Genomic DNA, 25,055 nt, shown 5'->3' on the forward strand with positions numbered 1-25,055 from the left:
TGTACACTGTGTCTCTTAGAGAGTGTTGTGTGTAATTGCGTACACTGTCTCTTAGATAGCGTTGTGTATAATTGTGTACACTGTCTCTTAGAGAGTGTTGTATTGTGTGTAATTGTGTACACTGTGTCTCTTAGAGAGTGTTGTGTGTAATTGTGTACACTGTGTCTCTTAGAGTGTTGTGTTGAATTGTGTACATTGTGTCTTAGAGAGTGTTGTGTTGTGTATAATTGTGTACACGGTCTCTTAGAGAGTGTTGTGTTGTGTATAATTATGTACACTGTCTATTAGAGAGTGTTGGGTGTAATTGTGTACATTGTGTCTTAGAGAGTGTTGTGTTGTGTATAATTGTGTACACTGTCTATTAGAGAGTGTTGTGTTGTGCATACTTGTGTACACTGTCTCTTAGAGAGTGCTGTGTTGTGTATAATTATGTACACTGTCTATTAGAGAGTGGTGTGTGTAATTGTGTACATTGTGTCTTAGAGAGTGTTGTGTATAATTGTGTACACTGTCTATTAGAGAGTGTTGTGTTGTGTATACTTGTGTACACTGTCTCTTAGAGAGTGCTGTGTTGTGTTGAATTATGTACACTGTCTATTAGAGAGTGTTGTGTTGTGTATAATTATGTACACTGTCTATTAGAGAGTGTTGTGTTGTGTATAATTGTGTACATTGTGTCTCTTAGAGAGTGTTGTGTTGTGTATAATTATGTACACTGTCTATTAGAGAGTGTTGTGTTGTGTATAATTGTGTACATTGTGTCTCTTAGAGAGTGCTGTGTTGTGTATAATTGTGTACACTGTCTATTAGAGAGTGTTGTGTTGTGTATAATTATGTACACTGTCTATTAGAGAGTGTTGTGTTGTGTATAATTGTGTACATTGTGTCTCTTAGAGAGTGTTGTGTTGTGTATAATTATGTACACTGTCTATTAGAGAGTGTTGTGTTGTGTATAATTATGTACACTGTCTATTAGAGAGTGTTGTGTTGTGTATAATTGTGTACATTGTGTCTCTTAGAGAGTGTTGTGTTGTGTATAATTATGTACACTGTCTATTAGAGAGTGTTGTGTTGTGTATAATTGTGTACATTGTGTCTCTTAGAGAGTGCTGTGTTGTGTATAATTGTGTACATTGTGTCTCTTAGAGAGTGTTGTGTGTAATTGTGTCTGTACGCGGCGACTCTAGAGGCGTGGTTTTGACAGAGGGAGGAGGCGCGACCCCGCCCGTCTCGGCTTCAATTTTACCACTTCGCTCCAAAAGCAGCGGCAGCAGCAGCAGCAACCACAACAACACTATCAGCACCCCCCTCCTCTCCTCTTCCTCCTCTCGTCATTGTTTTCTTTGTCCTCCTCAAACGCAACCAGCGAAGGAGATAAAACTTTTTTTTTTAATCCGCGAATTAGAGGAGGCGACATGGCGAGCGGGTGAGACGCTCCACATCACCAACCCCCGTCATCGTCACCGTCGGCTTACGTTACGTAAACATAATAAACCCATCGGTCTAATCTCGCCAATAGCCTTCTCTCACTAACGTTGTTGTCACACTCGGCTATTTGTTGTTTTGTGTTGTTCTTTTCACAATTGTCGTCATCCGTGTTTACGTCTCGCAGGGCGCCGCGCCTGTGAGCCATGTCCGAGACGCGACTGAAGGGGGCCCTCCTCCCGCTCCTCCCTGCCCGGGACGAGCATCCGAAGTCGGCGGGGCCGCTAGGCGACGGCGAGGTCCCGAGTCGCGACCAGGCCGCGGCCGGGCCCGGGTACCGGGAGAAGGCGGCGCTGGGCGGATTCGGCATAACGGAGGCAACCGCGGGCGTAGCCGGACAACGCGCTGCTGTCGACGGCGCTGGTGGCGTCGGTGTACGTGAGGTTAAACCGGACGAAAGCGGCCGAGAGGTGACCTCATCGAGATCGGCCGTAGCCGCCGCTGTAAACACTGCCGAGGTAGTGCCCTCGTTGTCGGCGGACGCAGCAGGCCAGGCCGAGGCTTCGGCCCTGCGAGCCCGGGGCGTGGGCGACGGAGCCGCCCACGAGCCGCGGCGGGTGATGCCGAGCCGCGGGGGCCACGGGGCCACGGCGACCGAGGCGCCGGGCAGAGCAGGAGGAGCAGGAGACGATGCCGTGTCTGCTGCTAAAGCAGAAGCGGCCGCCTATACAGGAGGAGGAGCAGCAGCAGCAATCGCCGCTGGAGAAGTCGACGCAAGCACAGCAGCAGTGGCGGTTTCAGCGACAGGGACCTCATCATCATCATCGTCGTCGTCTGCTCCAGGAGCAGCAGCCGTAGGTGCACCAGCAGTTGCCGCTACTGCTGCAGGAGAAGCGGCAGCTGGTGCTGCATCGTTTACCTCGGGAGGAGCAACAGGAACGTCCGCACCGACAGCCGCATCGGCAACGTCTGTTTCGCCAAAAGCAGCACCTGCTGCTGCTACTGCTGCAGCAGCAGCGACAACAGCTACAGCGCCTGCAACTTTTGAAGAAGCAATGGCAACTTCAGCGGGAGCAGCAGTAGGTCCAGCAGGTGGAGCTGCAGGTGGATCAGGTGCAGCAGGAGCAGGTGCAGCAGGTCGAGCAGCATGTGCAGCAGGTGGAGCAGGAGCAGCAGCAGGTGGAGCAGCAGGTGGAGCAGCAGGTCCAGCAGCAGGTGGTGCAGCAGGTGCAGTAGTAGGAGCAGCAGGTGGAGCAGCATGTGCAGCAGTAGCAGCAGGTGCATCAGGTGGAGCAGCAGTAGGTGCAGCAGGTGCATCAGCATCAGCAGGAGCAGCAGCGCACGTGCAGACTTCTACGCATGGTGGATCAGAAAGGTGCGGGGCTTTAGAGAGGAGCGTCATGGACACTTCCTCGCCTACACGGAGCCCCGAAAGGTCAGCGAGCCAAGGAGACCCGGCCTCTTTGGATGCAGAGGTCAAGGCCGCAGTAAAGACAAATGATGGCTTGGACGAACATCAGGCGGCAACAACAACAACAAGGGGCAATCCTGCCGTGGGAGGAGGGACAGGAGGAGAAGCCACTCCACTCCACAAGCATCAGCAGCAGACTGCCGTGGCCGCTAAGGAGAAGTTCCCTGGACAGTCCATCTATCACATCAAGTGGATCAAGTGGAAAGGGGAGAGCACTGCCATTATAACGCAGAACGAGAATGGACCCTGTCCTTTGCTGGCCATCATGAATGTGCTGCTGCTTTCCTGGAAGGTAGCGATGAATTGTTTCTAAGTTGCAGACGAGTGATGTGATTCGTTTAAACTTGCGTTAAAATGTCCTGTTGTATGGAACGACGCAAGTCCTTTCAGGTTTCACCAGGGTTTGAGATTTTAGAAACATTGCAGAGGAGAAGCACGTATTGGTTAGTTCAGAGAGAGATTTCGCTCAGCCTTTTGGTAATTTGTGTAACTCGGTTTTTTTTGTCTGGGAGCATTTGTAAATAATTGATTCTTGTGCTGCACGTGTACTTAAGGGAGAACTGCTTTATTGCAGTTCAGTGCAGTGTTTGATTGCTAATGATGAAAGTGCATTAAGTCCTGTAAAGGCAACCATCTGGCACAATCACATCCTTGCAGTGTATGTCATGTGATGGCATCATCCATTTTACGGCTGGGTGTCTTTTGCCACGCTAGTACAGGACCTCTGCTCACAGTGCTGTGCAAATTATATGCATATTGCACCCACAAGATCTAACCACTTCGTTCTGTTCTTGGTGTGTGTGTGTTCCCTCATTTACCTGCTTTTCCAACACAGGTGTGGTTAGAGCAGTTCATTAGCTTCCAGCAACATTTCTACCTACATTTTTGTTGTTAATTTCTCGTGTGATATATATTTTTTTAGTTTTCTAATCTGTGTATTTATATTCTAATATTAACTGTTCAGTTGTGGAACTTTCCATGATGATTTCGGTAAATGTGTACACGTTTTCGTGATTGCTCAGTTTATAATCCTTAATTCATCGCTGGCACTTGAAATAAGAGCATTAAAGCCTCTCATTTTCTTCTACATGATTCCTTTCCCAAAACGAACCGTGCAGGTATTTTTCATTATCATTACACAATTGTAATGGCTTCTGGTGCACATGTATTATAATCATTATAAAACAAGGGAGTACTGCTTTGGATAACTGTATTTCGAAAGAGCTTTGCACGCTCAGTTAATATAATTCTGAAATGGTAATTGTGAAAAGTGGTCTAATCGTAACAAAATACTGTGTTCAAGCGAGCCCAAGCTTGGTTAACACCGTCATCAAATGTCAGTACCTCCCGTTTATAAGTAGAGCAGTGTGGTTTCCTACTTCCTTATTTGCACACGTAAATGTTTCCAAATAATACTAAACTAGGTCATTGCTTTAATTTGTACGCATATGATCACCTTTCTGTTTTTTTTAGAACGTATGTACATATTATGAGCTGCTATAGAACAAGTATTGGTTATTTTGAGCCTGTGTATATCCCACTGAATCATGCTACTATTTCTGTAACTGCCTTGTATAATTTAGCTTTGATTCTAAATGGTATTTTATTCCAGCATTATTTGTATTTTTCATTAAAATGTTGGGGTCAATTACACTATACTCCAGCCCTTGTGATTAGTTTCAAGATATTTTAAAATATGGCTTTGATTACTGCTTTAACCTGCGTTGCTGCTTTGTATGACATCCGCAGTTTTTCAGATGTAGAGCTGTACTAAAATGTGTCACGTTCTTTTGGACAGATCCGATTCCCTGCTGGAATGGAAATCATTAACGCTGAACAGTTAATGGAATGTCTCGGTGAGTAGTTCTTATCTCCTGACAGCACAACTGCTACGACTTCGAAACATGATTTACTTGATTGCTCTGAAAGAGTCTGTCAGAAATGTCATTTTTAGAGTGAAACCTGTCCTCAAGCAAAGCGCGAGATGTGTATGCTACGTTATCAAACGATTCTGTGAAGTAAAAGTAATAAGCTGATATAGCTACAGTATTGTGGGAAAATTACAACAAACTCTATAAATTGCATTGATATGGGGAACCGTGTTGTGGATCCTGTGATCTGCAACAAAAATGTGTGATTGCGGTGTGCCTTGCATTGTAAAAATTATCTGCCCAATTTCATTAATAGGGAAAGCGTGTTGCATGACGTGTAACTAAATTAATCGTTGCTAAATTTGTGGATTAGGAGGTTGAGTTTTTCGAAGACCCAAATGTTGCAAATGTGCCATAGCATCTATGCTTAAGGAATTACATTTTTTATTTAATATCCAAGTCTAAATAATTATAAATGGTTTCCTTTACGGAGCTTATCAGCACAGCTAGTCTGTACTGATGAAAAAACGATTCTAAATAGACAAAACTTCCCTCTGCATTTCCCTGAAGCTCTACTCCTGCAGCTCTGTGAACCACCAATAAACCATGCATTACAGAGATTTGCAGATTATTGTAGTTGTATACCAACATATTCTGTAAGAGTGACATGTTTCAATCGGTCACTTGAGAGCATCGTAATAATATTACAATATATTCTTGGTTCTTTCGGTAAAGTCACGTAGAAGGGAAATAATAAAATAACAAAAAATATAAATACGTTACTTTACCGAAAGAACCAAGAATATGAATCCCTGCAGTCACGAAAGCTTTAAATCAAAATATTACAACAATTAAATATGTTAGACTTCACCTGGAATCCTGAGCAGTGCCATTTTCAGTCTTAAACTGTGGTTTTCCACAATAAAGATTTCGTATTATTAAACCGTTTTATGTTTTCCAAAGTGAAATGAGAAAAATATGTTTAAAATAGTCGTTATTCATATGCATGAGTCATTTTATAATGCATATGTATGTTCTTAAAAATCGCAGCTTACTGATGTTGAATGGAGTATTTTACAACTATAATTTTGGGTTTAGCCATCTGGGTTCCTCTGTGGTAAGAACATTTAACATTTTCTGAAGGTTTTAAGTGCAAATCCCTATTGAGATTGACACTGCTTATGAATTCCTCTAGGACAAACAAAATGGGTACAATTCTCTGAGAAGCCAACAGTGGTTGACCTATGGATATACTGGCTCCAGCTAAGGGAATGTGTAATTTTCAACACTGGCTCAGAGCACCAAAGAAGACCATTAATGCTGTATTGCATATTTGAACAAGGAGTTTCGATTACTGACCTTTATGTGATTACTGACCTTTATTAGTGATAGCAGGTCATGGTACATTGTGAAAGAGCTATTGTATCTCACCATCCTCTCAACCGAATTTCAATACAACTATTTAGTTGCTTGTGTTTATTGTGGCTGCAATTTTTTTCTCAGTGTCCGTCGCAGCATTAAACTAATTTATTACATAAAAAATTTCTAGGAAGTTCATCAAGGCATATTCTATGAAAGAACAATTTAGTAACGTTAAATGTTCTACAGCAATTGTCGTTGAGACGGTTTAATGCCTGTTATCATTATGCAGGTGACTTCATCTTGGAAACGATGCCAAAAGAATTTTCCGAGGCACAGCGACTCAATTATGAGCAGGTAAATGTGAGTGAGTTGATGTTGTGACAATATCCAGTTGCCATTCTGCAGCCGGCTAACAGCATTGTTGGCCTCATCATGTTCATAGTAAGGAATGCTGAGCTGGCTTCTGGGATATTGTTCCTATGTGCCCGAAAGAACAATTTGTGCAGCTCGCTTGGCACAGAATTTTATTTGTAAATCGCTTAATAAACTATTTAAAATGCATCCTGTGCAATAGTTGACATAAGGGGTGGGGGAAGAAAGTCACAGATCTAATAGGCACATTTTTAATTATCTTGTCACACACAGGACAGCCACTTTGCTATGTTACATTGTAAACTAGTATGGCAGTGAGTCATGATGCCAGATGTTTTTACCTTACAGATTGGGCTATTATTGCATCTGTGATTTAGCTGTTATTGCAAATGTACCATTGTAACAAAGGCTTTGAATACAGCCCAATATTTAAATGAGGCTAAATAAACCAGTACATTATATCCATAATTGCACAGATGCACACTGCTTGACACATTTGTTATTTAAGTGTGAATAATTTAGATGTTATTTTCACCAACAGCTGACAATTTTTGTGTATAGTGCTTTAGTTTAATACTTGCTATAACTGCATCAAATGGCTGACCGTCCGTAACAAATTCAAACGCACGATTCAATTTTGAGTCCACATGGGTTGCACGAATGCAATCAATCTTTCAATTACCTGTATTGGAAACACCTGCTGTGTGGTGTCTGGAAAATAAAACCTGGCTTCTCTTTGCTATGCATGTGAAATGGACATTGAAGCATGAAGTTTGCCAAACTGGAAAATAATCCTTGAAAACCAAGAATAAGAAAGCTATTCTGTATAATTGTGTGGAGTTGAAAAGGCAGCGTCTCTGCTCAAATGATCACTGAATGCAGCACTTTCCATGGCCGGCCCCAAAGCCGTGATTAAAATTTAATATTTTCTGGCCTTGGCGGGGGTCATTCAAGGTACAGAATGACCACAGTCGACCTCCCACAAAGTGGTCCTCATTTTATCACCTGTTAAAGTATTTGTGGGCTCATTGAAATCACTTGAAAAAAAATCTGCCGTTATTTGTGTACACGTTACATTGTATACATTAGCATGCATGCCTCCCAAGTGACTTGAGGCAATTGCAAGAGAAATTTAAATGGTTTGGAGATGTAACCTCATTACAGAGTTAATAGTCCATTGAAACTGGAGTTGCATTCATCCATTAAAGTGCTGATGGAACAATTGATCATTAGTTGTAAAGGTACCCGGTTAACACGTGTGCATTACGTTTGCGCACAATCTGAATCACTTTATGACACTTGAAGAGTGATGGCACGGTATTGCTTGGAGATATAGTTTTTTAAATAAATTGCATTAAGTCATGTTTTTTTTTTACAATTTTTGACGCAAAAACTCTTTCAAGTGACATCCGAGTCAAAAAGCAATACAAGAATTATGTAATTACACCATTGATTTATAATGATAACCCTTAATTTTAATTTGCAGAAAAGTGAGTACACATTTTGTTACACTATATATGCTTTGCAATGTACACGCTTAAATGCCACATCTCTGAACTTGGCTTATGAAAACACTATGTGAAGTTCACTCAAAAGTTGTTGATTATGATCTTCAAGTTGTCTGTGGGACCTACATTTTGTCCTTGAACTAAACCTTTTGGCTGCAGTTTTCAACTGTGATACCACTAAGTTGCCTTTTCCAGATCCCACCTGGCAATTACAGTTCAATTGTGTTTCCAAAAGCAAAGGTGGAATTGTCTTCCTCATGGATATGAATTTGGCCATAATGCATTGCCATGCTATCTCTGAAATATATATTGTTTGATATTGGAACACTGTACTCAGCACTACACTCTCTCCAGCATGCGAATTCCATTGCTGGGTTTATACAGGTCATGCTAAATTGTATTATAAAAGCTTTAATAGTATTATTATGCTTGTTTACACAGGACAGCCTCAGTCAGGACAGCCTCAGTCAGGACAGCCTCAAACTGCTTTTTGTGTTTAGTTGTCCTTCCCCCGCACCTGATTAGCATGGTTGGTTACATATGGTGCAAAATAAGTTCAGCATACATGCATACATATGTGAGCCTTATGACTCTTTCTCTGGAGGGTCTTGCCAAGTTTTCGCAGTATGGGACAATGATTGCTATGTATGTCTTATTTCAATCAAATGATTTGTGTGATTTTTTTCAAATATGGTAAATCTGGACCATGACGTCGGCACATGATGGCCTACTCCTGAAAATGACGTTGCAGGCTTTCCAACGTCCACTGTGAAGCAGACGGAATTTATTTTTGGGTTTAATACAGACGCAGTTTTAATCAGAGCAGCCGCTAGATTAAAACCGTGAACCTTTGCACCAATTGGTGAATGCGTGACCACAAGGCCATGTCAATTGTGCTTGGCTATTTTACTGCAATACATGAGTGTAACATGCATTGGTGCTCAATTACTTTTCATTCCTGGCACTTATACCTGAGTTTGAACTTTGAGTTTTGTTATTGTTGTGAAATGTCTTCTCTAAATAAAATGTAAGTGGGGAAGGGTTCCACAAGTCAACTTCATTATAGATTCGTAATGACCTTGGTACGATTTCTCGCCATGCATAACTTCACAGCACAGGTGGAATTGGATATCTGAACCTATACTGGGACTCCATTAGCTGGCCTCTGCTTCGAAGAAGTACCTGGTCCGTTATCAGCATTCAGGGGACACAGGTAGCTAGGCATGGTGCTGTCCACACTTAAAACTCTGTCTTAATATCTTAACAGGTACTGAACCTAATTTATTTACCTGGCTGACTGCATATTAAACTGATGGTTGAAATTCTGCTTGGAGTTCGAATTAGCCTGCCTGGCCTCTCTTATTTTTTCGAGGTAAATAAAATGAGTACTACTTTGAAAAGTTGTCATCCAATAGAGAGACTGGCCTCCACCATGGTAATGTGGAATTTCTTGCAATGTCTCTCTGAAGGAAATACTCATCACCCCAATACTTGTTAGAACTTGAGCAGTAATTACCCCCACTGCCTGCCAAGACTGAAAGAAGGATCGTTTTCTCCTGTGCGTACACGTGTCTACAGAACATCAGCGATGCCATGACCATAATGCACAAGCTACAGACAGGGCTGGATGTCAACGTGCGGTTCACGGGCGTGGCGGATTTTGAGTACACTCCCGAATGCATTGTGTTTGACCTGCTGGGCCTGCCTCTATACCATGGCTGGTTGGTCGACCCACAGGTAAGCATCCCATTTTCATCATTGGGAGGAATGAAAGACATAAACCACATCAACTTTTGAGTTTTTGTATGTGGTCCTTCTGATATATGGAAATAATATCAATTATATTTTACTATAGCTTTTGTGTATTGGCGATATATTTGCATATCACAACATGCTGTTATTTTTGGAGTTTTGTATTTTTAGATAAAACTCTGTTGCTTGATATTTCTCAGTTATTTATATCTACTTATTCATAGTATTGGCCAAGCAGTGGGTTTATATTTAATGTTGTACACAGCCAGCCTTTTAATAGTCGTAGTGCAATTAAGGATGTTTAATTGATGTGGTTCAGTGAAAGAAGGCTTTCTCTTCCTCCAGAATTCTGATGTGGTCAAGGCGGTGGGCAAGTGCAGCTATAACCAACTGGTTGAAAAAATAATCTCCAGCAAACAATCGCAAAACAGCGAAGAGTTCAGTGAGGGTAAGTGATAAACACTACTCCATTGCCCTAACTGACCTTGGTTGTCAGGAGCAACAGTATAATGAAGGCACTCTGGCTGCGAATTGCAAAAACATCAACAACGTGCGTGTTAATGGTAGGCACTTTAGAAAACAACAGAGCCGCAAGCTCCAATGTAACAAATACCGTAACACAATGCTGATTGTGAGTAAGGTCTTTGTGTTTATATTGGCTGTGCGGACACCTAAGGCTTGTTTTTGTTTTTATGTTTTGCCTCTTGCCTCCAGCTAATTACAATGCAGCCAATAAGGTTCTGGAAAGCATGGATTCGGAACACTGAACATGTGCCCCTAGCTCGAGATAAAATGGCCTTGGCAGTGGCTTTTAAACCGTGTGCAACTTACATAATGTCCTTCTTATAGATATGGAAATCTGCCTATACATACATTTTACATTACTCAAAAAAGTGTTTTGGAGCAGATGAAAATTTGTATTCAGTAAGTTTCTACCCTTTGCATGGAATGCAAAAACAAGCGGCCATCTCCCCTGTCTGGCGCTTGTAGCAAGTATTGATCCAAAGAGCAGTTTGCTTAAATTAATCCTTCATCTCACCACTGCCCCTAAGGCTGAGTTAATGCTTTGTATGCTGCACACAGTGGTACAGAGTGAAGTAGTTCTGTATTATTAGGGCTATTCCTACACACGCTACGAATAAACATTGCTAATTACATAGTCCCACAGATATGGCATAGCAGATTACAGCTATGTTCTCAATGTAAAAATAAAGAATACAGAATGATGGTCTGTACAACACAAGTCTATTTTTTCTGTTGTCATAACTTTTGATATTATTCTAATGAAAAAAATCCAAAGTAACTCCCAGCTGTGCTTAAGAATTGTTTCTTGCTGTGCTGACAATGCTTGGCTGTCGCTAACCTTGGTGGCTGACTGAAAGGTAGATAAATAAAGTACTGCATAGTACTGTACGTGGTAAATCTGTTGCCATGCATTGTGGTGTAAAACTGTGAAATTAAACTGCAGGAGCACGTTGCCATCACGCGTAGTTTTTGATCATGTGCTCCTGCATTGGGCCTGAAGTGTCTTTAAAACCAGTTTTACTGCAGTTGCCTTGTCAGCAGTGGCTATTTTTAAACACAACTGTCTGCAAGTCTGTCACTAATCTTCTTCATTGGTGGTATGCGTTTTGCTGATTGATGGGTTGTGTTTTAAAATACCTTTCTTTAGTGGAGAGACATATTTGTGAAGGAGAATTATTGTCTGCATATCTATTGGTGGTATCAGAAATTTAATCTCGAATTGTTTTCAAATTTTATTGGGTGAATAACACTCTGTTAAACCCATACTGCCAAATGCATTCAACAGAAACTCTGGAAAGGGCCCCACCCCTGGAATAATATTTTGCAACCAGACCCACACAGACCTCGTGACTTCACTACATGCTGAGTGTTGACCATCTGCCAATTTAGTATGGTTCCCACATGATGGGAGGAAAGTAAATCAAACATTTACATAACTTGTTGTACTGCATATGCTCATTCTATTTTCATGATTAATTATTTAGAGAAGTTAAAACAGGATGAGATAGCGTTAACTGTACTTCCAAAGAGACTTTGCTAGTAAAAATAAAAATAACACTTTGGATAAATTACAGAAATGCTTGCCGAATTAAGAAACTAATGAGACAAATGACGTATATAAATAAGTTGTAATTGCAGCCACTTGACCTACGTTGGAAAGCTGTAGCATTGGCGTGCCGTGGAATGTGTTGCAATGCTTTGTAATGGCTATAAATTGATGACAGGATGGTACAGTATGGCAGAGGTGGGTATGATGTGGAAATATGGCAGTTTGAATTATATACCATCAGAGAGATGCATGTTTATTTAGTACACTGTCAGAAAATGTATTGCTTTATATGCATAGTAACAAAAACTTTTTACAGACTATGATCTTTCAGTGATTTAATATTTTCATTGCCATTATGCGATGTTTGATTCCATTTATTTTCTATACACATTAAAGAGCTACTGAGAGTTGGTCCGTTATTTAATTTCTTGTCTTGGTAGCCTTAGCGATTTTCAGAATATGCTTTTCTAGTTGTACATTATTCTGTTTCGTTTAATTTTTCAAGGGTTCTAGTATTAAACTATGAATAATTGGCTAGAGCGATGCGTTTCTAAATATGAATACACTCCCTCGTGCCTTGAATTAATTGCATACTTTAAATTGTGTTGGTTGGCTTCCAAACATCATGCATATTTTTGTCATCATAACACCCACAGGAATGGTGGCAGAGCTGTTTCTGGACAGCACAGCCACTCAGCTGACTTATCATGGACTCTGCGAGCTCAACATTCATGTCAAAGAGGCAGAGATTTGTGTCTTCTTTCGAAACAATCACTTCAGCACCATCTACAAGCATAAGGTGCCTAATTTAATTGAACATCTTCATGGGTACATTGGTTGTTGTGTCATGTGGAGTTTCAAACTGAAGAAATGTATAATAGGTGACGTTTAAGGCAATGGGCCCTTCGTAGTACATCAAGAGACCGGAGAGAGGTGATGAGCGTAGGAGATCGCACTTAACACCATAGGGTTCTGGTGATAATGACATCTCTATCTGGCCCTCACTATGCGTGACATAGAAGAACCATTACCTGGAACGTTGTGCACAATTGTGAGGGTGCTTGTTAGTTTGCACCACTGCCAACCACAGGATCAAATAATTTGTTATGTTTGGACCGCTTGCCACACAATCGCATGCACACGCATTGTTATTGGCATTCGCTTTCAGAAATTATTGGCATTCACTTTTCACTGATGTTAGCTCCAAGGCTCTTGTCATCATTTCATTGAGACTTTCCAAAAGGATCAGAGTTAAATTTCATTGACAAGCATTTCTGGGCATCAAAACCAATTGCTTTCTTTTCGTAGTTATAATTCAACAACTCGCCCGAAATACCACCTTTTAAGGTCGTGTCAATGATTGTACTGTTTCTATAAAAATCGTTACCTTGCATCTGCATTATATTGGCTGCTCACACATAGCATCAAAGCCACGGTTAAAACAACCGGAAATCAGACTTGTGTTTTTGGGAACTATGTTATTTTTACAACAAGAAGCCAGAAAAAGATTGCACAATATTTAGATAACAGCACATGAGACATGAAAAACTTGTCTAGCAATGGACCAATAGCAATGTACCATACGCTTGTCTTCATTGCCAACAAAACATGTCCGTGCCCTGCAGCAACATCATGTACTTAGCCTTTGAGCATTCTAAACAAAATATGTTGAAAGGTCATTTGGCAGTAGCCAAATTGTATTCTCATAAATAATTTTACAAAAACATTTAAAACCCATGAGTCCTTAAACTGATATTTGGCATAAGTCACGCAATTAGAGTGTTTTTGAAAATTGTATTGCATGCCTACTAATAGCCTGCCTGCGTATTTCAATGTGGCACATTTTCAATTTGCTCTTTAAAAAGTCACTAGAGATTGTTTTCAACGATAACTTTTTAGGACACAAATGTCACATAATGAAGAAACTCCTGTGGTAGGCAGACACAGGCATACCCAACCAAATACATTTATCAGCTTTCCTTGCTAAGTATATGTGAACGTAATATTTAATAGGCTCCTGCCGTTGGTTCGTGCTTCGAAAATTTAACCAGTATCCTTGGTGATTTGTGAAGGTCTCAAATTAACAGTTGTCCATCACAAATCGTTAAATTGTTTGTCATTGGCATTAATTTGTGGGAAATTACCATTTGCTAATCATAACAAAAACACTGCATGTTTTACACACGGCTGCATGTGGCTGATCATACTTGTTTATGTTTTATGGCAGATGCAGTTAGATCGGCATTGATTTTAAGTGCTTTTGAACAAAAATATTAAAATGGTCCAGCCCTAGTAAATTAAGTCATCGTGCATTTCGAACGAGACGTTCTCCCATATAGCAATAATATATACACGAATATATTCTATTCTGCACGCCTTTTGGTTTACCCCAAAGCCCACCATTAAGTATTAATTGCATCGTTTTTCTTATAAAATCAGCTATTTGAGCCAACACTCATAGCCATTCTGAGCTAAGCACGTATTTTTTTGGATGTGTATAATCCTTTTTCCTGTGTTTTTGACTCCTGTGTGCGTGCGTTGCTGGACTCAGGGGCAGCTCTTCCTGCTGGTAACAGACCAGGGCTTCTTGACAGAGGAGTCGGTGGTGTGGGAAAGCCTGCACAGTGTGGATGGCGATGGAAACTTTTGCGACTCCGACTTTAACTTGCGCCCACCGTCAGACCCCGCAAACCTGTTCCCTGCTGGAGTCAACCAGGAGCAGATTGATCAGGTTTGTCCACCGTGGGCGAACAGAATGCACACATGGACAAGCGCTGTATGGACAAATATTAAGTTCATCCACCACACAGCAGGGTGAAACACTTGTTGGTTAAATCTTAAGTTTTCGTGACTGCAATGATCCATACTCTTTAGTTCTTTCGGTAAAGTCACGTAGGTATAAAATAAAAAACAGAATAAAAATAAATCAAATCACGACATTTCGGAAGCAACACAAGCCTCCGTCATCAGGTGCCTCCGAAACGTCGTGATTTGATTTATTCTGATTCTGTTTAGTATTAAAATGTATTTATTTATTTATACCTACATGACTTTACCGAAATAACTAAAGAGTACTTGTTGGTTACTTTTTTCCTAGCACTGCTCGACTTTGGAATTTCGTCACATCGTCTCTTTTCATAAGTTCCTTAAATCCTTGCTCAAATCAACCAATGTCCTAACTTTTTCTATTACACCTTCATTTGTGTTGTTTATTGCCGACCAATTGGTGGTTTGTACCTGTGCTCAGCAACAGTAATTTAAATTAGGCACGTTTGCAGGAGTTTGGGTTTAAGCCATGCAGACAAAATTAAGAGGTACACTGCTTGAATTTAATTATTGATAAAAATGGAAACCGTGGCCATGTTATGGATGTGCAAGGAATGGATTTTGGAAAAATGTGCTTAACATCTAACTCAGACTTTTAAATTCCTGAACAATTAATATAATCAAGTGTTGCCCTGCTCAAAAGAGCAATTGGTGTCCTCGGAGCAAGTGATGGACATTTCAAATTGTTATGTTGGGAACCAATCTGTGCCTAGGACAACCACAGTTAACATCCCACAAAGTTCTGCTCTTGTGATTCAAGAGGATTGATTTGCTGAGCAGATCACAGACCATACATTGAATTTTCCACCTGGATGCTGGGAAAATGGAAAAACAATGCTACAAAGGATGAAAAATATGGAGAGATATGTGCAGGGAATTACCCTGAAAGACAAAAACACGTGGGTTAGAGAACAAATATAAATTTGACATCATTGACTATTTCTAAAGGTAAGCAGTCGTAGTTAGGGCACATCAGTTATAGGGATAAGGACAGAAACAATGGAGGGAACACAGATTAGAGCATGACCACCATGGAGATGGAGCAATGAGCACAACTCGTGTGTAGGAGCGAGATTATTGTGGCATCGTAAGCCAATGAGGGATGGCAATTGCACGGTGATGCTTTAACTAGAATTTGATACATCGCGGCTGATGATGAACCTTGTGATTGTTAAGTGATTTAATCGCTACACCACTTGGTACTGTGTTAAGTGAAAAAAACAGGGTTGGAACAAGGACTGGTGGTAATGTGTTTCTTGATTAATTAACTGCATCTTAAATCTTAACTTTGGAGCTTTCGTGACTGCAGGAATTATTATTTGGTTCTTTCGGTAAAGTCACGTATAAAGAAAAAATAATAAATTAAATAATAACATACGACGTTTCGATTGCAACACAAGCAATCATCATCAGGTATAATGAAATAGCGACATAAAATCTAACCAGAAAAAATTATAGACAGACATATAAGCAGACAGATATCACCAAGATACACAGAGCGGGCAACACAGGTACAGAGAGGGGTGATCGTCTCTGGGGTGGCCTTAAATAGACAGAGGGGGGCGGAGGCAGCGAGAGGGAGGGGTTAGAGACAAAATTTACATGTCTATGAGTACAACAAAAAGGATTGAGCAGGCTTAGGGGGAGAAAGAAACACACTAAAATTAATTGGGAACCAATCTGTGCCTAGGACACCCCTCTCTGTACCTGTGTTGCCCGCTCTGCGTATCTTGGTGATATCTGTCTGCTTATATGTCTGTCTATGATTTTTTCTGGTTAGATTTTATGTCGCTATTTCATTATACCTGATGATGATTGCTTGTGTATTAATCGAAACGTCGTATGCTATTATTTAATTTATTATTTTTTCTTTATACGTGACTTTACCGAAAGAACCAAATAATAATTCCTGCAGTCACGAAAGCTCCAAAGTTAAGATTGAACCACTTCTACGGGGAAGTTCCAAGTTTACCTTTTCTCTCTCTCTGGGTTTTTTATTCTCTCTCTCTGCCTGTTTATTTAGTGTAATTTTTTCTGTCTACACTCGTTTTTTGTCGTTCTTAGGTTCTGCTCTGTCTGTGTGTCTCCGTTCCTCTTGTTTTTATGTTTTGTCTTTCTTTGAAATTTTCACACTTAAATTCAAACTTAGCAATCTTTGAAATACGTAATCGACCAGGCTATGCGTTAATTGTGTGTTGACCGACTCTCTGTGTCGTTTTACTTAACATTTTGATACTTTGCTAGGTTATTTAATTTTAGTGTGTTTCTTTCTCCCCCTAAGCCTGCTCAATCCTTTTTGTTGTACTCATTGACATGTAAATTTTGTCTCTAACCCCTCCCTCTCGCTGCCTCCGCCCCCCTCTGTCTATTTAAGGCCACCCCACAGAGACGATCACCCCTCTCTGTACCTGTGTTGCCCGCTCTGTGTATCTTGGTGATATCTGTCTGCTTATATGTCTGTCTATAATTTTTTCTGGTTAGATTTTATGTCGCTATTTCATTATACCTGATGATGATTGCTTGTGTTGCAATCGAAACGTCGTATGCTATTATTTAATTTATTATTTTTTCTTTATACGTGACTTTACCGAAAGAACCAAATAATAACTGCATCTTGTTTTTTATTTACCGCAGGATTATTTGGTGGCACTGTCCCTGCAGCAAGAACAGGGTGGCAGTGAACTGCCAGCTGCGGAGAGCGACCTCGATCTGGCCAAGCGGCTCCAGGAAGAGGAGAATTTGCGTGCGGCGCAGTACTTCCAGGAGCAGGAGCGACAGCAGCAACCACAGCAGCCACCGCAACCGCCCCAGGTACAGGGGCAGTTGTGGCGCACAAAGCCATTTTCCAGCACTTGAGGCAGGGTTGATAAATAATGTAAATAAATGTTGTACTGTAAAGACATCCAAATCCACTTGGCTCAAATGGGCAGGAGATGGCATTACAACACATGGGTTTATGATCTGTCTGTGCAGCTTTTTAAAGTATTAGCTTTGCATATGCATGGATTCATGCCGTGGCACGACAGTCAGTCTTTCACATGCAAAATGAGCATTTAAAAAAGGAAATGGCCAAACATCCCAAAGGAGGATCCTCCTGAAAAAAGTTTTTGGATTCAAATAAACTTCTCTCCAAAAAAATAAACCACATTTATTTCATGTCGTGGACAGGCCCAGCTTTAGTTGGTGGCCTGTATGGTTGCTTGGGAGTGATCAGAATGCTACGACAAAATGTAAAGAAGGCTAGTGATGGAAGTAAACATTTTTACAGCTTTTCACATGTAACTCATTGGAAACATCCAAATGTTGATCTATATTTCCCAAGTTTTTTGAAAATACAATGAAATAACTTCATGAACATTCATAACCTTTGTTAATCAACAATTTTGAACATTACTCGATGAAGTGTGAGCAGCCGAGTTGTTTGCAAACATAATTTGGCAAGAACTCCAGTCAGCAGGCTGTCCAACACTTGCATAATGCCCCTGAGATGTTCCATTAACTAATATGTTATTTTGGTCTTTGCTGTTGAAAAGACAGTCTCCGTGGGCAGTGCTCATAACCGTTGTTGGTCCCGAGCCAGTGGCGAAAATGCCATATTTCTCTTGTGCGGGCTCATCTCTCTCTAGGCCAACCACTGTTGACTTTCTACTAATTTTATCGACCCTGGATAGCTGATAGGCTGTCGACCCCCTCGCATGCAAACAAACTGTCAAGCTTTCAAATGTAAGTCAAGTGCTCAAACTATAGTGTCGCCTGGCCTGATAAGGAACGGTCGTCAATGTAGCTTCAGTCGGGCATCATTGCTGGACAGTTCGGATGACAGCATCATTTGTGCCAATATCCATTCCTCTCTCACCTTCCGCAGCAACCGCAACAGAGGCAACAGCAGCAGCCACCCTCCCCTGGCGAGAACCGCTCAACGCCGGCGGCTGGCAGCGCGGAGCGGGAAAGACGGCCCCGGAGGCAGGAGGATAAGAGCAAGTGCGTCATCCTGTAAGCACGGGTCGCCAGTCGTGCGCTCGCACGCCAAGACCCGCCGTGTCCGTCTGCGTTGACATGCAGCCGGCGCCGGTGCTAGTGCGGCCGTGTCGAGCGCCCACCGATGTAAAAGCAGGTGCCACGTTGAATGGGTGCGAGTGCAATATGTGAATACGTTTAGCGATAGCCACTTGCGGAGGTTTGAGCACGTCGACCATATTTCTTCTTGGAACATGAACCAAGTGGCTTATTTTGAACCGCTGTCTCACACTTTATGGTATGACCCACTAGGATGCGTATATACATATATAAATAGATAAAGTTTTGATGTAAAGCTATTATTTTGATAACATTTTGGCAACACAGGGACAAGTATGAAACGGTGCCCTATCCTATAATGATGTCGGGTGAAATTAGATGCCTGCAGTGTGCTGAATTCATGTGTTATCCAGTTTCAGCATCAACAACAGAGTTGAGAGTTGTCACCAAAGAGAGACTAGAAGAGCTCTTCCTGTGTGGTTCAAACACAAACAATTGCTTGATTACAGAGGGCTGCCTGGTTGAAATGTTTTAGACTGCCTTTTGAAGCCACTTTGTGAGGTGCATTTGTTAAATGACTTCTTACAAAATCTTATTTGTAAATGCCTACACATGGCTAAGATGGTCACACTTTGGTGAAACCTCATCGTGTTGGTATTGAGTGTCGTGTTCGGACCGTTTTACATCATTTGCTTTGTGCTAGCATCTTGGTGACATGTGGCATTCAGTTTTAAAATGTCATAATCGGCACCCACTTGAGAGGATTAGTCTGGTCTTCATAGACTGAGATGAAAACATACAAAAACTGCTCTTGAATCCCAGATTAAGTTTATCCAAATCCTATTGGCAACCATACTCTCAGTATTTTAAAATATATAAGTGCCTCTAGAGAAAAGGAATTAAACTTTGTTATGATTAGCAAAGAGTTGACTGGGTTTTTTTCAAAGATTGCTGTTGGCTTGCCCCCGGGTAAGAGCTTCAGGATATTCGTATCTAAGGCATTCTAGCATTCTAGGATTCATACAGGCTTCGGTGTCTTCTTATCGAAGTTATGTTGTACAGTTTTGTAATGTTTGAAAGATGTGATATTTTTTCTAAACTTACTAAACTAAAACCTTTTGGTTTAAAGTAATGTAGTACAAATAAAAAAAACAACAACCACATTTTCTTTTTTTTAAAGGGCAGTATTAATTATAAATTTGGCGAGGTGTTTTCATGTTATTTGTGCTTATACATCACTGCCAACATCGTTCCGTAATGCTTGTCCATGCTTGCTGCATTAACATCACTGGACTGCATAAAAGTGGACTATTTAAAAAAATGTCTTGACACTCTTTGCTAATTTGAGGTAGAGTTTAATTCCATCCCTTGCTTAACCATCCATTACTTTCTGTTGTCGTGAAAACCTTCATCTCTTCATTTTGGAGGGACAAATGCCACTTTGCCACGTGCAATGCTTAGGTGTTTCAAAGTAGATTGAGTAAAAAGGTCCCACAACCCATAGAAAAGGCATTTACAAAGTCAAAAAAGCTAGGCCCTACATCTCCAGAGTATAGTTTTGTGCCCATGGCTAAACATCTGTGTGTCTCCACAATTTTCTCAAGTCGTGTGTCATTAACTTACAGTTAGTGCTGCCTGTTAGGCTAGAGAATTACTTGAATCTGAAGCACTTGGCACACCTGAGAAGGATAGGCGGTAAGATATGGATGGGTGTTTTTTCTACTGGATGAATATTTAGATGGAAATTAATGAATGGATGTTCTATCAACCCAAGTTCATGCTTGACACTAATTTAATAATAGATATTTGAGTTTATGCAAACATCCATCGAGAAACTGAGGAGGCTCACTTTTTTAATCGATCCTTAGCCACATTGGTGGGAGGGCGACAGGGAGAGTGGATTTCCTTTATACTCATTCATATTCTAACCAAATTACTTGGTACACAGCCAGTAACTCTGCTTGAATGTACACTGCATCTCTGTTGGGGACAGCTTAATATAAGCCTCTGGCAGAAAAAACCAGCAAACTTTGTTAAATGCCATTGCCTGCCAGCACTCCTATACTGGGCCAATAGACATCAAAAGTTGTAAACAATTTGCGGACAGAACATCCAATAGACTTTTCCTCATGCAACAGCCCTTAGCTATGGAATGTGTGTTGTTGTTGTTGTTATGGATTAAGTCTTTGTTTATGAGGTGGGTTTTTTTCAACACTTGCCATGAACGAGAGGCGACACTTGAGAGGGTGGAGCTGGGTAAGTGGACACGCGCTGTGACTCTCTTTCATCCAACCGGGATAAGCGAGCTAACGTGAACACTTTTTTTGCCATCCCAGCTGTAACGCCTGGCTACTCACTGCAATTTTGAACATTTGGGCAGTTAAAGTGCTTGAGGGTTTTCAAAGGGGCACTTTTGGATGTCAAATCAAAGAGGTCCTGTACCATAACTTGTGCAAGCCAGTGTGAAAATGAACATTTTACGCAAAATCGAGTTCCTTAGGAGTGCCGAGCAGCCAAATTGTGATGGCTCTCGCTAGCTTGTGTATAAATTGGTGTAAGATGCTGCCAGTTCAAGGTGTAAAATGGCACAGTTGGCACATGCAAGTGCATCCAGTTCTTTCTCACTGAAGCATATTGGAATTCTTACTCAGTGCCAGCAATTTAGACGTCTATCTCTTGAATAGACAATTTTAATGTGACCACAACCCCAATGTGGTTAGCACATTGCGCCGAGTTCGATTCTTGGCCACAACCAACATTGGTGGCATGTGATATCTGAATTCTGACTAGTGTGGTGAAGTATGGTCAAACAACCCCCTATGGCTGAGTGTGCAAAGGTTTTCATCCAGAAGTGGATTGACAAAGGGCTGTACATTAATGCAAAATAATTATCAGTCAATCCATACTTTATATGAACAAATAGAAAAACAATAACCCATTTCCATGGCAGGGATATGACTCGGAGTGAACTTATGGCTGGATAGCTGTGTTTTTTGTGTTATAGCATGAGGTTGTTTGTAAGAAAGACTTTACAATAGAGGTTAGGCGTGCTTTTTCAGTTGTGGATATGTTAGGAGTTACAATTTAAGTTAGTTTGAAATCTATGCTTTTGTGTTATAAATGTAGCGAAAGCTACTGGGGGAAACACTTGTGAATTTGAAAGGGTCTCTAAAAAGCAACAGTCATGCTGTACGCATCTGCACATAATGGGTCATCTGTATTTTATCTGTAATGGGGGTCCAATTTCAGGCATCATTTTTATTGTTTAATTTGTTTTATGTTTATTTAACCTACTTTTTGTACACCAGCTGTATAATCATCACATCTCTCATTGAGAACTCTTTCAGATAAACTCCAAAATGTGTTGTAATATTTTCAATAACAATAATGTCATTTAATTAATCTACGTTATATCCAGGTGCTGTGGCTTTTGAGTGGATTATTTAAGGAGTGGTTTGTTAAGATGCAAGTATATTGCTCAATAAATCAGCTGTAGCTTATGTTCATTTTAAGCAGTCCGTACTGAGCATCTTCGCAAGGAATATCTTCCAGCCTTCCATTGAAGCAGTCAACATGACCTATTAAAACCAATCGGACCTTATTTATCAACTCAACTCTTCAGCCGTTCATCAAGCAATGCTACAACAGTGTTTAGGCCAGTCCTGATCGAGTGTGCAGATTTGTACGGAAAAGATCCATTTTGTCTTTAAAATATAAAATGACAGAATGATTATGAAGTTGTCACAAGCAGTGTCGATGACTGTGTGCACCGTAGTTGAGTAACATGAGGAGTGAAAGCACCATTTGTTCTGTGCCGAAGTAAAAATATGAGTTTGTTAAATATACTGAAGTTGCCCTTGCTTAGATGACGCACTGTCATTCATTTGCAGACACGAAATCGAATGTGTTTGACAATTTCAAGTCACTGTTGTTATCGGGCATTGATATAATGTTGATGATGTAGTCTTTTTGTTGCACACCTATTTAATGATAAGCGAGTACTGTACTCTTAGAATCAACAATATGCATTTATTCAAATACAATACAGTATACAATTTTAAATATGACTAATGTTTAAGTTTGCCATGAAGTTAACGGATTATTTAATTTGAGGAAAATGTAAAAAAAAACGAATTAGTCAGTTCATTGAATGTGATCGGGGATCTTGCAAGGCTATGAAATAACTTCTGAATCATTTTATTTAGAAATTATTAGCTAGTCTAATGATGCATGCCATATAATGCCTAGTCTAATTAAATATAAGAATTTATGCAGTAATAATTGCTTGGTCCATATAAACGTTGGCAAAAAAGTGTTGAGATTTTAGTGCGTTGTGTGTGTCATTGCCGTGTTGTCGTGTAATGTATGCTTGACCATTTGTGATACGTTCCACTTAAAGTTTTAATCGTTTGCTGTCTCAACGTGTGCTGTTTGTTCCCCTCCAGTAATGCTTCCTGCATACATTACATTTATGTCCAGAAATTGGTTTTATCTTTTATTTAAACAAAAAAAATTCCCAATTGTTAAAAAAAACATTAATGAGATTATAGTAAGGTGCATGGCCTTTTAGATTGTACATGTACTAATTTATGTTAAATGTACACATCAACTACTGGCTTTTTTGCTTGTTAATGCCGGAGCCATATTTTCTCAGATTCTATCTCAATATTAAGTAGTGAGATCTCAAATTGGCCACAGTGGCTAAGGTAATGTTATAGAGGTGGTAGAGTTAACTTTGTGGTGGGGGCTCGTTGGAGCCATGTTGCCACTGAAATTCCTGCCCGCAGATGTAAAGACTTGTCTCATCCTCAATGACAATGCCCTCATATAGAGCTATGTCTTCACATTGGCACGTTATGGCTTTAGATAGTAGATCATGCCTGTTTAAATTAAAATGTTATTTAGTGGCTATGTTTTCTTTACCAGGGTACTTGGTTAAATCATACTACTGATGAATAATGTAACCTATCGCCATATACTCTGCAGTATGTTAAATTGTAGTCACATATACTTTATCACCGATGTAGCTTGTTACAAAAAGCCAATAGGCTTCTTTACATTGGAGCATTAAGGCCATTTCCTCCCCATGACATTACCTTTAAACAGGTTTTAGTCCGCTCAATTTCATAAAATCATAGTTATATGAACTGGGTATAATGTACAGCAATTTGTATCAAAACACCTGGCTATTGAAACGATCCTAACCTCTGTTTTACAAAAACTGTTCTTAAACTTCCTGGTCTGAATTATTGCAGTTGCATCAGATTTAATTATATTTTTTGTGGGGATGTGGAATTGAGTACATGGAGAAATGGGTTATGGTGGAGAGCTGATGTCAGGTCAGAGGTCGGGATGGGAATTTCAGGGTTCTCGCGTATTGACCGGTGTTTAGGTTACATTTTGTTAAATGGTGAATTCAAATGTACCATTTAGCGAAAAGTGCATCAAAAGAATGTATGTGTGTTTACTGCGTCGAAGCGAGTTTGTTTTGCTAACTATGGAGCATCTGTTAATGTGCTCCTTCGTATAATTTTGTAATTAGGCAACGGAATGCATCAGGTAGAAAAATGTCTAAATTGGGTTTTTTAATTACATTACTAAGTTGTAAGTCAACCGAATTTGGCTGTGTGCTATAAAGTTTCTATTTATACATTGTTGTAAATGTAAATTGTTGTAGGTAATCCGTTAACGTTTAAAAGGCATAATGAATATAGACTACAGTACATTAAATTTAGTCAATAATATACTAAAACTCAACTTTTATGCACTTCTCACTCTAATGCTGTAAATATTTATTGGAATTACACACAGCCTAAGCTGTCTCTCAATGATAATGTGTGAATTGAGTATTGGTTTAATGTAATGGCAAAAAAATCTGGACGACAAGTTTGTTTATTGGGTTGTAGATGCGTTGACTTTTGATTTCACTTCTGGTGACCAAACCGGTATTTGTCCAAATGGCTTATTAGTGCCTGAGTAGTAGAATGGAAAGTGTTGTTTTTTGGAATCTTAATGTATACTGTAAACACTTGACCTAAGCATTTAATAACTTGTCGGTCGTGAAGTTTTCTGCTGCGCACCAAGGTTAAAATTAAAGCGCTTAATTGCTAAATATTTACATATTTCAATAAAACCTAACAAAAGTAACTTGTGTGTCTTGTGTTTTTTGCGCTAAAATGTTACGCGAGTTAAATTGTCAGCACCAATACATACGCAGGGAAATTATCAAAGCGAATGGAATCCGAATATGAAAAAGGCAAGCATGGTGGAGTGCTTTTCCAAAACTGAATTTGATAATCAGAATCTTTATTTATCCTTGAGGATGCCAAAAAGCTATGAAACTCTTTCACAGACGTTCAGTAGGGGCGGGTCGGCAA

The 25,055-nt window shown here is 40.3% G+C and overlaps 1 protein-coding gene across 2 annotated transcripts; it reads left to right on the forward strand.

The window, feature by feature from the left end:
- The first annotated feature begins 1,248 nt into the window (after positions 1 to 1,248).
- Positions 1,249 to 24,825, forward strand: MINDY2 (MINDY lysine 48 deubiquitinase 2). 2 transcript variants are annotated; one of them, XM_078885033.1, is made up of 10 exons: positions 1,249 to 1,426; positions 1,613 to 3,188; positions 4,695 to 4,752; positions 6,419 to 6,489; positions 9,588 to 9,746; positions 10,107 to 10,209; positions 12,492 to 12,634; positions 14,387 to 14,566; positions 17,296 to 17,472; positions 18,527 to 24,825. In XM_078885033.1, exons 2-10 carry the CDS (start codon positions 1,632 to 1,634, stop codon positions 18,656 to 18,658), a joined length of 2,580 nt encoding a protein of 859 aa, XP_078741159.1. In that variant the 5' UTR covers positions 1,249 to 1,426; positions 1,613 to 1,631; the 3' UTR covers positions 18,659 to 24,825. The 2 variants fall into 2 exon arrangements, with proteins under 2 accessions (XP_078741159.1, XP_078741163.1); XM_078885037.1 differs by having other exon boundaries at positions 6,419 to 6,483.
- The last annotated feature ends 230 nt before the right edge of the window (positions 24,826 to 25,055 follow it).

This window comes from Lampetra fluviatilis, chromosome 3, assembly GCF_964198595.1.
Source record: "Lampetra fluviatilis chromosome 3, kcLamFluv1.1, whole genome shotgun sequence".
Classification (NCBI taxonomy): domain Eukaryota; kingdom Metazoa; phylum Chordata; class Hyperoartia; order Petromyzontiformes; family Petromyzontidae; genus Lampetra; species Lampetra fluviatilis.